At 44.5% G+C, this 13620-nt stretch overlaps 1 protein-coding gene across 1 annotated transcript in view; it reads right to left on the minus strand.

Moving 5' to 3' along the window:
• Positions 1-13620, minus strand: part of LOC126458389 (cytochrome P450 306a1) — a 374739-nt gene that overhangs the window by 309804 nt on the left and 51315 nt on the right. Inside the window, exon 2 of the mRNA XM_050095385.1 lies at positions 6823-7151. Coding sequence (XP_049951342.1) covers positions 6823-7144 — 322 coding nt within the window. The 5' untranslated portion in view covers positions 7145-7151. The remainder of the gene's footprint in view (positions 1-6822; positions 7152-13620) is intronic.

Genomic DNA, 13620 nt, shown 5'->3' on the forward strand with positions numbered 1-13620 from the left:
GTACAGTGGAAGTCGGATGGACGTCTCGACCACTCGGTGTACCGCAAGCCAATGCACACTGATTTATATCTCAGGGCCCGGAGTTTCCGCCATCCAGTCCAGAAGAGAGCAGCTTTTAATACACTGGTACACAGAGCAAAAAGCTGGCAGATTAAAACTGCGTACAGGACCGAGACTCGAACTCGGGACCTTTGACTTTCGCGGGCAAGTGCTCTACCAACTGAGCTACCCAAGCACGACTCACGACGCGTCCTTGCAGCTTCAATTCTGCCAGTACCTCGTCTCCTACCTTCCAGCGCGGACGTTGACATTATCTGGGACAGCATGACTTACATATCGACCACTCAGGAGCCGTCTTTCGGCTATCGTAAGGCCACCACAAAAGCAGTTTTGACAGTCAGTTGTTCCTGGCGAAGACAATGATGGAAACCGTTGAAAGCTTGAGGCTTTACCCTGAATTAATGCGGCAAGAAGTCCGAGAATGTTTTGTACTACAGAACACGCCGTATTTATAAAAGCATTGTTTGGAGCTTGTCTGCATGTACGTAAACAGGAGAGACTGATGTGGCTGTAATCACAGGTAGTGTTTGGCAAACGGTGGTGTCTGGCGGCACTGCTACCAAGCATCGGAGCAGCGGTGAGACACAACATTGTTAGCAGACACGTGACTCGGGGGTCGAACTGGGCGGACGTGTGGTTGAGTGGCGCTATAAGCTTTGTTTGGGCGCGTAGTGTGCTAGTAACGTAATCTAAATAAAGTCACGCAGGCAGTGAACTTTAATAATGTGAAATACATTTCTGCTGCTGGCGAACTGTTGGCGCTTAGATGTGAATAGTTCATGAACAAAGCTTACGGCATGTGCGATACATTCTTCAGTGTGTTGGGGTAGGTGATCGCGGAGTACTGGCGACCTGTTAACACTCAAGTGTTGTACTGTCGTTCCCGGTGGCCCTCTGGTCACGATTCGTAATTTGTGAGCTTTGTTGACTCGGAGACTATCATATTAAGTACTTACGTCTTTCCTAAATATCCTGGCAAGGTGTGAGACGTCCGCCGCGTGGAGTGGCCACGTGGTTTGAGGCGCAATGTCACGGACTGCGCGGCCGCTCCCGCCGGAGGTTCGAGTCTTCCCTCGGGCATGGGCGTGTGTGTGTATTGTTCTTAACATAAGTTAGTTTAAGTAGTCTGTAAGTCTAGGGACCGATGACCCCAGCAGTTTGGTCCCTTAAGAATTCACATACATCTGAACATATTTTTGTGAGGTGTCCCACGAGGCAACATATCAACTCTTCTGTGAATGAAGTTTCGTGTGCACTATTGGTAACGGCACACTCCCGTCCGAGTAAGCTCTTTGAACTCGGAGAGGCGACGTCTTTGAATTGGTGTGGATGTAATGACGAATGTACAACCACTTAATTTGAGGACACTAGACCCCCAATATTCAAGAAAGGCAACAGGTATAATCCATTAAATTACAGGCCCATATCATTAACGTCAATATGCATCAAGATTTTGGAATATATATTGTGTTCGAACATTATGAATTACCTCGAAGGTAACGGTCTGTTGACACGCAGTCAACATGGATTTAGAAAACATCGTTCTTGTGAAGCATGGTTCTTTACTCACAGTAAGTGTTGAACGTTAGTGACCAAGGATTTCGAATTGATTCCGTATTTCTAGATTTCCAGAAGGCTTTTGACGCTGAACTACACAAGCCGCTTGTAATCAAATTGCGTTCTTATGGAATATCGTCTCAGTTATGCGACTGGATTTCCTGGCAGAGAGATCACAGTTAGTAGTAATTGACAGAAAGTCATCGAGTAAAACAGAAGTGATTTATGGGGTTCCCCAAAGTAGTGTTATAGGCCCTCTGCTGTTCCTTATCTATATAAATGATTCAAGAGACAATCTGAGCAGCCATCTTCGGTTGTTTGCAGATGACGCTGTCGTTTAGCGACTAATAAAGTCACCAGAAGATGAAAAACTGCAAAACGATTTGGAAAAGATATATGTATGGTGCGAAAACTGGTAATTCACCCTAAATAATTTAAAGTGTGAGGTCATCCACATGAGTGCTAAAAGGAATCTGTTGAACTTCGGTTGTACGATAAATTAATCGATCCTAAAGGACGTAAATTCAACTAAATACCTAGGAATTACAATTACGAACAGCTTAACTTGGAAAGTACACACAGAAAATGTTGTGCGGAAGGTGAACCAAAGACTACATTTTATTAGCAGAACACTCAGAAGATGCAACTAATCTACTAAAGAGACTGCCTACACTACGTTTGTCCGTTCTCTTTTGCAGTGCCGCTGCGCAGTGTGGGATCCTTACCAAATAGGATTAAGCCAATGCATCGAAAAGGTTCAAAGAAGAGCAGCATGTTTTGGATTATCGAGAAATAGAGGAGAGAGTGTCTTGGACTTTACAGAGGCTTGGAGTGGACATCATTAAAACAAAGGCGTTTCCATTGCGGCAGAATCTTCTTACGAAATTTCAATCACTAACTTTCTCCTCCAAAAGCGAAAATATTTTGTTTACACCAACCTAAATTGGGAGAAACGATCATCATCATAAAGTAAGCGAAATCAGAGCACGCACGGAAAGATATAGGTGTTTTTCCCGCGCGCTGTTGCAGAGTGGAATAATAGAGAATTATTGTGAAGTTGGTTCGACAAACCGTATGCCAGCCACTTAAGTGTGATTTGTAGAGTATCCATGTAGATGTGGACGTAGATGTAGCGTTATTCCACCAGAATTAGTTTCCCTTTATTGGTAGCTGTATTCAAAGTGCCGAAGTGTGGTTGTGTCGAAACATTAAATAGGCAGACTTCTCATGTTGAAGCGCCATGCGCTGATAACTGCAACAGACGTAAGTTTAGGTGAGTTTCCCATGTTGGAGCAATTCCGCTGGCCGTGAAGGACACAGAACTGGCAGCTAGGTCAGTATTAACACAATGCCAATCACCCCAGTAAACTACCGTGAGTTATGTCCGACCGTACATTGTCAAGTAAGGTTTGTCATTCCATGTTCTCTCAACGTCGTCCGATGTGATATTCTTCTGTCCTGCACCAACACAACGGTTCCATTTACAGTGAAAAGTAATCTGACCGTGAGATGAAATCGGAAATGTTAAAAGCTCGAACACAAAACAAAACATTCTGCAGATATTGCCACATGCGAGAGAAACAAAACTATTTTTTGCTAATTTTGCGCTGTTAAAATTCACAAACTTTTGAGGCAAAATTTACACAAACATAATTTTTGAAATTTATAAGTTAAAAAACAAAGTATGTGTATATTCGAGTGAGGAAAACACATGAGCTCCAAACAGTTAAGGCTAAGTTGGTGGCATGAGACGTATGCTCCGTACCTTAGATCGCTTTTTTGTCAGTTTGAGGATATTTCACACAAGTGGCCTTTATCAGATTGTTCGTCTCGACTTCCCATACATCACTGTGGTAAGTTGTAAACAGATATCGTTTACACCGTACAGAGTGGTTCTCTGGAAAGTTATTGTACTTTGGATGTCATTCAAAAATTGTTAACTATACAAGGTCTATCGTTGCTCAGTTGACGTTGTGTAAACGAGTACTATATTTGTAGAACAAAACGCAATTTGTTTGCTTTTCAACTTTAAATTCAAGGTGCGTCTGGAAAGTTCGGCGAATGGTCTCAGTAAACAAAGGAGACAAGAGTTACAAGCTAACTACATCTACTGGCCTTCAAGGTTATCACCATTAATTACAGCACTCTTCTGACATCTGTTGACCTGCCGGCCGTGGTGACCGAGCGGTTCTAGGCGCTCAGTCCGGAACCGCGTGACTGCTACGGTCGCAGGTTCGAATCCTGCTTCGGGCATGGATGTGTGTGATGTCCTTAGGTTAGTTATGTTTAAGTAGTTCTAAGTTCTAGGGGACTGCTGACCACAGATGTTAAGTCCCATAGTGCTCAGAGCCATTTGAACCTTTTTTTGTAAAGCTTTTGAAAACTGCTACCGAGAGCTCCTTGGGGAATCACTCAAAGCACCGTGGTCAAGCGATGTTGTCCACGAATGTTCGTGAACACCTGTGCTTACACTGTCTTTGCTTACCTGCATTCCTCCTGCTCTCATTCTCAAAGAGAGCCGGCGACCACCCGCAAGCGTTCGTTGCACTCGGTCGGAGTTGTTTTGGGATTGTGCGTTCTTAACCTGAACGCGTTTCATCCTCGACACTGTCCTTTCCTCCTGTAACGCTTTTAAACCAGAGAAATACGTACTTTTTACTCACTGCTTCAACACTGTGCACGAGCACTAACATTCATGAGTCTCCGTCATCATTTCCCCTAATCTGAACCAAAATGCATGTTGATACGTTGCTCGATTTTGCGCTCCATTTTACAGTGACAGGTGTGCGACGGATGCTTGTGGATGATAAGCAAAGAGAGTGTAAGCACTATTGTTCACGAAAATTCGCAGACGTATCGGATATCCAACAACGCTTGACCGTGTGATGTGTTTCGAGCGATTCCAGAAGAAGTGTTTGCTGACTGTTTCCAACAGCTTTACAACCGATATCAGAAGTGAGCTGTAGCTGCTCGTAATTAGTCTGAAGACCAGTAAAGGCATTTCCATTGTAATTTTTGCTTCTTTTATTTTATGAGACCATTCACCGAGCTTTTCATATGTACCTTGTATGGAACTATTGTGCCAAGAAGCGACGGAAGCACTGACAAACGTGAGCACTACAACATTCGCCATTTAAGGGAATGACTCCATGAACACAACTTCAGTCGCACCTTTAATTTCTGCTTGCATTACACTCTAGGCTGGGCACGTTTAACGTCGTAAACCGTAGCGCCATTAAAAATTCGGCCTCGTCAAGTGAGACAGTAAAGTTAAAAAAATGGTTAAAATGGCTCAGAGCACTGTGGGACTTAACAGCTGTGGTCATCAGTCCCCTAGAACTTAGAACTACTTAAACCTGACTCACCTAAGGACATCACACACATCCATGCCCAAGGCAGGATTCGAACCTGCGACCGTAGCAGTCGCGCGGTTCCGGACTGCGCGCCTAGAACCGCGAGACCACCGCGGCCGGCAGTAAAGTTAGTTGGACACATCTTCCATAGATAATCTAAACGATTCTTTTATCGGAATGGTTTGGAACAAGTCAGTTTGCAGGATATGTAAACATGATTAGTGTTAACATTAGTGAATAAATTATTATTTTCAGTCCTACTCATTCAACCACATCTTTTTTATTGGTTAGCAATTTTTAAGCAGAAATTCGTCAATGGAATAGAAGGAGTTGTCCAGGAGGAATGATTTTAAATTAGATCGAAAACTTGCTTCTCTGCTCGTCGGATTATGTTATTGGGTAAATTATCAGTTTTTGTTGTTGCATATTGAGTTGCTTTCTGAGCCACTGGCAGTTTTAACAATGGGTAGTAGCGGTCATTTTTCCCTCTTATGTCATAGGTATGGTCACCGCTGTTCTTCTCAAATGCTGATGGATTATTTACGATGAATTTCATTACTGAATATATTTATCACAACGGCGCAGTTGAAATGAGTAGCTCCTTGAAGACGTGCCTACGTGACGTCAGTGGGTGAGCACCACACATTACTCTTACTGCTCCCTTTTGCGCAATCAATACTTTCTTTGTAAGTGATGAGTTACCCTACGAATTATCCGAAGACATCATAGACTGTAAATATGCATAACATGTCAGGATGTTCTTAGAATTGTTTCCAAGACTGCCTACTATACGAAGAGCAGAAGCAGCTGGACTTGTTTCATAAGCTCAGTAATATGCTTCTTCCCGTTAAAGTTTTTATCAATATGTACACCCAAAAATTTGGAGAATTTTACCCTATTTACTGACTCCTGCTCGTGTGCTACATGAATTGCTGAAATTACTTTATTCGTTGTACAGAACTAAATGCAGTGTTGTTTTCTTCCTCTTCTTTTTTTTCAAAATTTAAAGAATCCATTTGAAGAGAACTGCTTAATAATTCCTTGTAAAATGTCATTTACTAATTCTTCTGCTCCTTTCTGACTGATACGATTTATTACAACACTAGTGTCTACATCTACATGGATACTTTGCAAATCACATTTAAGTGCATGGCGGAGGGTTCACCGAACCACTCTCACAATAATTCTCTATTATTCCAATCTCGCACAGCGCGCGGAAAAACGATCAGCTACGTCTTCCAGTGCGAGCTCTGATTTCCCTTACTTTATTATGACAGTCTCTTTAACAGATCTTTTACATTTTCTGAGTGTCCTTCCAATAAAAGGCAGTCTTTGGTTAGCCCTCCCCACACAATTTTCTCTGTGTTCCTTCCAATTAAAGCAGTTCGCAGTTGTAATTCCTAGACATTAATTTGAATTTCCGGCCTTTAGATTTGACTTATTTAGCGCCTAACCGAACGGATTCCTTTCAGCACTCAGGTGGATGACCACACACTTTGGTCAATTGTCAATTTTTGCACCTTACGGATGTCTCTTCAAAACCGTTTTACGGTTTGTTTTGATCTTTAGATCACTTTACTGGACGAAAAACGACTGCCAAAAGTACCAATGTTTTTTGCTGAAAGTGGAAGGTCATTACATACGTAAGGAATACGAATGGACACAAAAGTGTGATCTCCTTCCTCCCCCCCCCCCTTCCCCCCCGACCCCCCACCCCCCAGTACCTAAAATTTTCTACCTTTCCGATATTGTCTGAACTGTTCAGTGTACCTTTTGGGTTCTGTTGGTTAAGTATGCTTCAAACCAGTTGGGCGCAGAGCGATCAGTTGCATAAATACGGCGAGCGACTCACCCTTGCCCTTCATGATGCCGTGCGTGAGGTAGAGCGGCGCGCGGCCGGTGCACGCGTCCTTGGCGAAGGCGTCGCGCACGAGGCGGGCGTCGGCCAGCACGACGGTGGGCACCGAGCCCAGCCGCAGCGAGAAGATGGGCCCGTAGCGGCGAGCCAGCGCGCTCAGAGACTCGTGCGGCGCCGCGGGGTCCAGCAGCAGCAGGTTGCCCAGCAGCGGCAGCCCGCGCGGCCCGGGAGGGCTCGTCTTCTGCGTGCGGGGCCGCAGCCACAGCCAGAGCGCCACCGCCGCCACCAGCGCCGCCGCGCACAACCACGGCTCCATCCTCTGCCTGCAACCGAGCCGTGCACCCACTCTGGATCTCCGTCCGTACCATTGCCTTGCGTACTGAGTAACTTACAGTGATCAGAGGAATAACCGTTACGAGTCATACAGCCAAGATTTTTGAAAGAATTTTACAACATCGAATAAGTGAAAAGATAGAAAAGGAGGTGAGTGAAGAAAAGCATGGGTTTAGTAAAGGAAGAAGCACGATCGACCTGATATTTTCTACCCGTCAACTGATGGAAAAGAGTTGGGGGTATAACAAAAGGGTGATACTCGTTTTTATAGACATCGAAAAGGAATATGACTCAGTTAACAGGGAAAGACTCTGGGAAGAAATGAAGAAGACAGATATAGAAGATGGATACATTAATGTAATAAAGGCAATGTACAGAGAACACCATTGGGGAACTCTAAGTACTTCGAAATAAGACAAGGAGTTAAGCAAGGAATATCCTATCTGTGCTGTCACCGCCAGACACCACACTTGCTAGGTGGTAGCCTTTTAAATCGGCCGCGGTCCATTAGTATACGACGGACCCGCGTGTCGCCACTATCAGTGATAGCAGACCGAGCGCCGCCACACGGCAGGTCTAGAGAGACTTACTAGCACTCGCCCAGTTGTACAGCCGACGTTGCTAGGAAAGGTTCACTGAGAATTACGCTCTCAATTGCCAAGACGATAGTTAGCATAGGCTTCAGCTAAGTCAATTGCTACGACCTAGCAAGGCGCCATTTATCCTTTGCTATGTATCTAATGAAGCATGTACAGTAACAAGACCAATGTTCACCAATTGTGGATTAAAGTTAAGTATTCCAGAAGCTACGTACTTCTCTTTATAGCATTCATTAAGTATCCTGTTGCAGACTTCACGCCATCCTGCGTGAGCTTATAGCGTGCATTTCGGCTTCCTCAAACAACACGGTGTTGGCACTTCTGCCGACACTTCACTATCTCCTGCACTTTTTAATGTCGTGATGGAGGGAATGAGTTGGGCAGTTAAAGATACAGGAAAAAAAAGACAAAAAGATGATTTTTGCAGATGATATGATAATATGGGGTGATAAACGCGTAGATGTACAGTTACAACTGGATATGTGGAAGGAAATAATGAAAAGGTATTGATTAAAAATAAATAAAGAGTGAAGTAATGGCATTTGAAAGAGAGAAAAGGATCAACGGAAACATTACCTTGAATGGAGAACCCCTCAAAGTGGTAGAAAGTTTCACTCATTTAGCGAGTGAAATATCTAGGGATGGAAGAATAACCAACGAAATCAATGAGGAGGTTATAGAAGGGAGGCAATTTCTACGAAAAGATAAAACACCTGATTTGGAATAAGAAAGTTTCAGAAAAAGCAAAACGCCTTATGTATAAGAATTATTACTTCCCTATTGTCACCTACGGAGGAGAAACACGGACAATGACAGAAAGGGACTGGACCAGTCTTGCAAGCACGGGAAATGAAATTTCTCAGCGCAGTTAAAGGAAAAACAAGAATGGACAGAGTAAGAAATGTAGAGATTAGAAAGGACCTTAAACAAGAAAGTATGAGAGAAGAAATTGAGAAAAAGAGATTAAGATGGTATGGGCATGTTAAGAGGATGCATGGGCGCAGACTCCCCAAAATTATGAAAAAACTAAAGATGGATGGAAAAAGGCCTAGAGGGCGCCCAAGAACACGTTGGAAAATGGGAGTGAGAATATCTGTGGAGAGGAGAGGCGTGACCTGGCAGCAAGTGGAGGAAGGAAACTGATGTGAGGACCGAGACAAGTGGAGAGGACTCGTCAGCACCCAGACCCGGCAGTAGCTGGAGCGGGATCCGGATATAGATAGTGATCACAATTCCGACATGCACTACGGTGAAAAATGTTCAAATGTTTGTGAAATCTTATGGGACTTAACTGCTAAGGTCATCAGTCCCTAAGCTTACACACTACTTAACCTAAATTATCCTAAGGACAAACACACACACCCTTGCCCGAGGGAGGACTCGAACCTCCGCTGAGACCAGCCGGACAGTCCACGACTGCAGCGCCCGGGACCTCTCGGCTAATCCCGCGCGGCCACTAAGGCGAAAGAGGTCATCAGGTATCGATATGCACCTATTTATATGGCGGTAGTATCGCGTACACAACGAAAAAAAGGGCAGTGCACTGGCATAGTTGACCTTACTACTGAGGCATTATATGTGAAAAGTTCCACGAAGAGATTATGGTCGCACGACGGGAAATAACAGACTCTGAACGCGGAATGAGAGATGGAAGGCATGAGCCATTCCATTTCTGAAATCGCTAGGGAGTGCACAGTTTCAAAAATGTGCCGAGAATACCAAATTTCACGCATTACCTCTCATCAAGGACAACGCAGTGGCCGACAACACTCACTTAACAACCGAGGGCACCGGCATTTGCATAGAGTTAAAGCGAGATTTACTATCTTTTGGTCCAAAAAATCGATTTTTTTAAATTGCATTTTTGGATCCATAAAAGTGTTTAGAATCCAGCCCTGAAACGGTTTTTCCGAATACGGAACGGAAGTGATTGGTATTCGAGGTTGAACAAAAAATGCACCTGCCTGAAATCGGCCTTCTTCACGCACCAGTTTTTTTTCTTTCGGAGGTCGAGTTATTGTACCGTTGCTTGGGAAGAAACACACAAAATTCAAATGAAGGTTTGAACGCGTGTGTTTGGAAGTTAGCCCTCAAGCATTTGGATTCTGGTGGAAGACTGTGGAGATTGCGACTTTCCTGGCAGTGAGCAGCTTCAACGAAGTGTATTCAGCAATTATGAAAACCGTGACAACGATGGACGTTACCCTGGGACTCTATTCGAAGCAGTTCGCCAAGCATTCGGACGACCACCGGATTCGAGAGGCCTAAAACCGCTTGTCACCGACCGTACGAGCGGCTCTGGAGCAGCGCAGGTTGGTCCAGATCGAGCAGAAAGCCCTCTATGAGGAAGACGAAGGACGAGTTTATGGACCCTGAATAACAGATTGAACGTGAGGTGCATAATATTGCATTTATATGTAGTCAAAACTTGAAACGCGTTTTTCTCGAAATGACTTTTTATCGCGCGGTATGCCGGCCGCGGTGGTCTCGCGGTTCTAGGCGCGCAGTCAGGAACCGTGCGACTGCTACGGTCGCGGGTTCGAATCCTGCCTCGGGCAAGGATGTGTGTGATGTGCTTGGGTTAGTTAGGTTTAAGTAGTTCTAAGTTCTAGGGGACTAATGACCACAGCAGTTGAGTCCCATAGTGCTCAGAGCCATTTGAACCATTTGAACCGCGCGGTATGGTAACATGAAATCTACTTAACCGATTGGCATGATTCTTTGTTTCTGACGAAGCTAACTAAATCGTCTAGGTGTCGTACCACATTTATTCCGATCCATCAACTGTAAATATTTTTACTTGGCCGACGAAGTCTAAAAATCGTAGAAAATAACCCTATTTTTTTCAAATGGCCACTATTTTCTTTCCTATGGTCCAAATAATTTAAGCGAGGTACAACTCCTAAAGAATCTTATATACTTCACTAACGTTAACTCAGTTTTGATTCCAGACGAGCCGGCTGACCTGTGACATACCGCGCGTGGAGGTCTACATCGAAATTTCGTTTCGTTCCGACAGCACTTCCTCCTTTGTTCTTCGACATTTCCGGTAGAAAAAATTCCAGTTTGTAGAGGAAATATCAATAAATATTTTGATCCTATTTGATATTAATATTTATAACACGTCCCGAGAAAAAATTCTCAAAGGACGTGCTATTTTCGGGCCAAAGATAGTAAACCTCCCCTTAAGAGAATCAACACCGCGTGAAATAACAGCAGAAACCAGTGTGGGACGTACGACTAGCGTATCCGTTACGACAGTGTAGCGAAATTTGGTGTTAAGGGGCTATGGCAGCGAACGATCGACACTTGTGTCTTTGCTAACCGCACGACATCACCTGTACAGTCTCTCCAGGGCACTTGACGATATCGATTGGACCCTAGACGACTGTAAAACAGTGGCCTGCTCAGATAAGTCCAGATTGCAGTTGCTAAGAGCTGATGATAGACTTCGAGTGTGGCGTAGGCCTCACGAGGCCACGGACCCAAGTTTTCAACAAGGCACTGTGCAAGCTGGTGGTTTCTCCATTATTATGTGGGCTATGTTTACATCGACTGGACTCGTTCCTCTGATCTAACTGAACCAATCATTGACTAGAAATGGTTATGTTCGACTACATGCAGGCCATTTGCAACCGTTCTTGAACTTCATGTTCCCAAATAACGATGGAATTTTTATGAATGGTAATGTGCTACGTCACTGGGCCACCACTGTTCGTGATAGGGTTGAACATTCCGAAAAATTCGGGAGAATGATTTGGCCACGCTTCGAACATTTATGGGACATACTCGATAAGTCATTTCGTGCACAAAATCCTGCACTGGCAACACTTTCGCAATTACAGACGGTCACAGATGTAGCATGAACTTACTATTTCTGCAGGAAACTTACAACAACCTGTAGAGTCCATGCCACATCGAGATTCTGCACTACGCTGGCAAAATGAGCTCCGGCGCGATATTAGGTGGTATTCATGACTTTTGTCACCTCAGTGTACGTAAGCGTAGACTACGTCAGTTTTCCTAATAGCTATGGTCAGTTAAGGTCGTATCCGCTCTCGCTCTCGCTCTCTCTCTCTCTCTCTCTCTCTCTCTCTCTCTCTCTCTCTGTCTCTGTCTGTCTTTGTGTGTGTGTGTGTGTGTGTGTGTGTGTGTGTGTGTGTGTGTTTTCCATACCTAACGGGGATCACTACATTTATATCGCTTTCCTTAGCATGCAATCAGTGTCTTACTAAATTTCCCCAGAAACCGGAAGCCTTGAACTGTCTAGACAATGAGTGACAATGTATAAAGGGGTGGGTAACCTACAGAACATTTTTGTTCTACGTAACTAACCTCCTATCTGTTGTTACTTAAGAATAAACAGCATTTATACCAAAACTGAAACTGTCAATGTTTAATTTAGATTTTAATCGAAAATTGTTGATTTGTAATTTGAAATAGGGAGACGTTGTGGTAAAAATTATATACTCTATTGGCCATTAAAATTGCTACACCACGAAGATGATGTGCTACAGACGCGAAATTTAACCGACAGGAAGAAGATGCTGTGATATGCTCTGAAAAGCATTCACACAAGGTTGGCGCCGGTAGCGACACCTACGTGCTGACATGAGGAAAGTTTCCAACCGATTTCTCATACACAAACAGCAGTTGATCAGCGTTGCCTGGTGAAACGTTGTTGTGATGCCTCGTGTAAGGAGGAGAAATGCGTACCATCACGTTTCCGACTTTAATAAAGGTCGGATTGTAGCCTATCGCGATTGCTATTTATCGTATCGCGACATTGCTGCTTGCGTTGGGCGAGATCCAATGACTGTTAGCAGAGTATGGAATCGGTGGGTGCAGGAGAGTAATACGGAACGCCGTGCTGGATCTGAACGGTCTCTTATCACTAGCAGTCGAGATCACAGGTATCTTATCCGCATGGCTGTAACGGATCGTGCAGCCACGTCTCGATCCCTGAGTCAACAGATCGGAACGTATGCAGGACAACAACCATCTGCACGAACAGTTCGACGATGTTTGCAGCAGCATTGACTATCAGCTTGGAGACCATGGCTGCGGTTACCCTTGACGCTGCATCACAGACAGGAGCGCCTGCGATGGTGAACGACGAACCTGGGTGCACGAATGGCAAAACGTCATTTTTTCGGATGAATCCAGGTTCTGTTTACAGCATCATGATGGTCACATCCGTGTTTGGCGATATCGCGGTGAACGAACATTGGAAGCGTGTATTCGTCATCGCCATACTGGCGTATCACCCAGCGCGATGGTATGGGTTGCCATTGGTTACACGTCTCGGTCACCTCTTGTTCGCATTGACGGCACTTTGAACAGTGGACGTTACATTTCAGATGTGTTACGACCCGTGGCTCTACCCTTCATTCAATCCCTGCGAAACCCTACATTTCAGCAGGATAATGCACGACCGCATGTTGCAGGTCCTGTACGGGCCTTTCTGAATACAGAAAATGTTCGACTGCTGCCTTGGCCAGCACATTCTCCAGACCTCTCACCAACTGAAAACGTCTGGTCAATGGTGGTCGAGCAACTGGCTCGTCGCAATGCGCCAGTCACTACTCTTGCTGAACTGTGGTATCGTGTTTAAGCTGCATGGGCAGCTGTACCTGTACACGCCATCCAAGCTCTGTTTGACTCAATACCCAGGCATATAAAACGCATATTCCTGAACAAAAAAGTAACATAAAATAACTCCAAAACAAAAATATAACAAACGTCTTTTCAGTATCACAGTGAGGACTTTCGCGACCTAACGTCATAGTTGCTGATGAGTTTTACGGGATGTATGGCCGCGATCGAAGAAAATTGTCAGTTCCTAATGTTTCGTCCAGAA

The sequence above is a fragment of the Schistocerca serialis genome, chromosome 1 (genome assembly GCF_023864345.2).
Source record: "Schistocerca serialis cubense isolate TAMUIC-IGC-003099 chromosome 1, iqSchSeri2.2, whole genome shotgun sequence".
NCBI lineage: Eukaryota > Metazoa > Arthropoda > Insecta > Orthoptera > Acrididae > Schistocerca > Schistocerca serialis.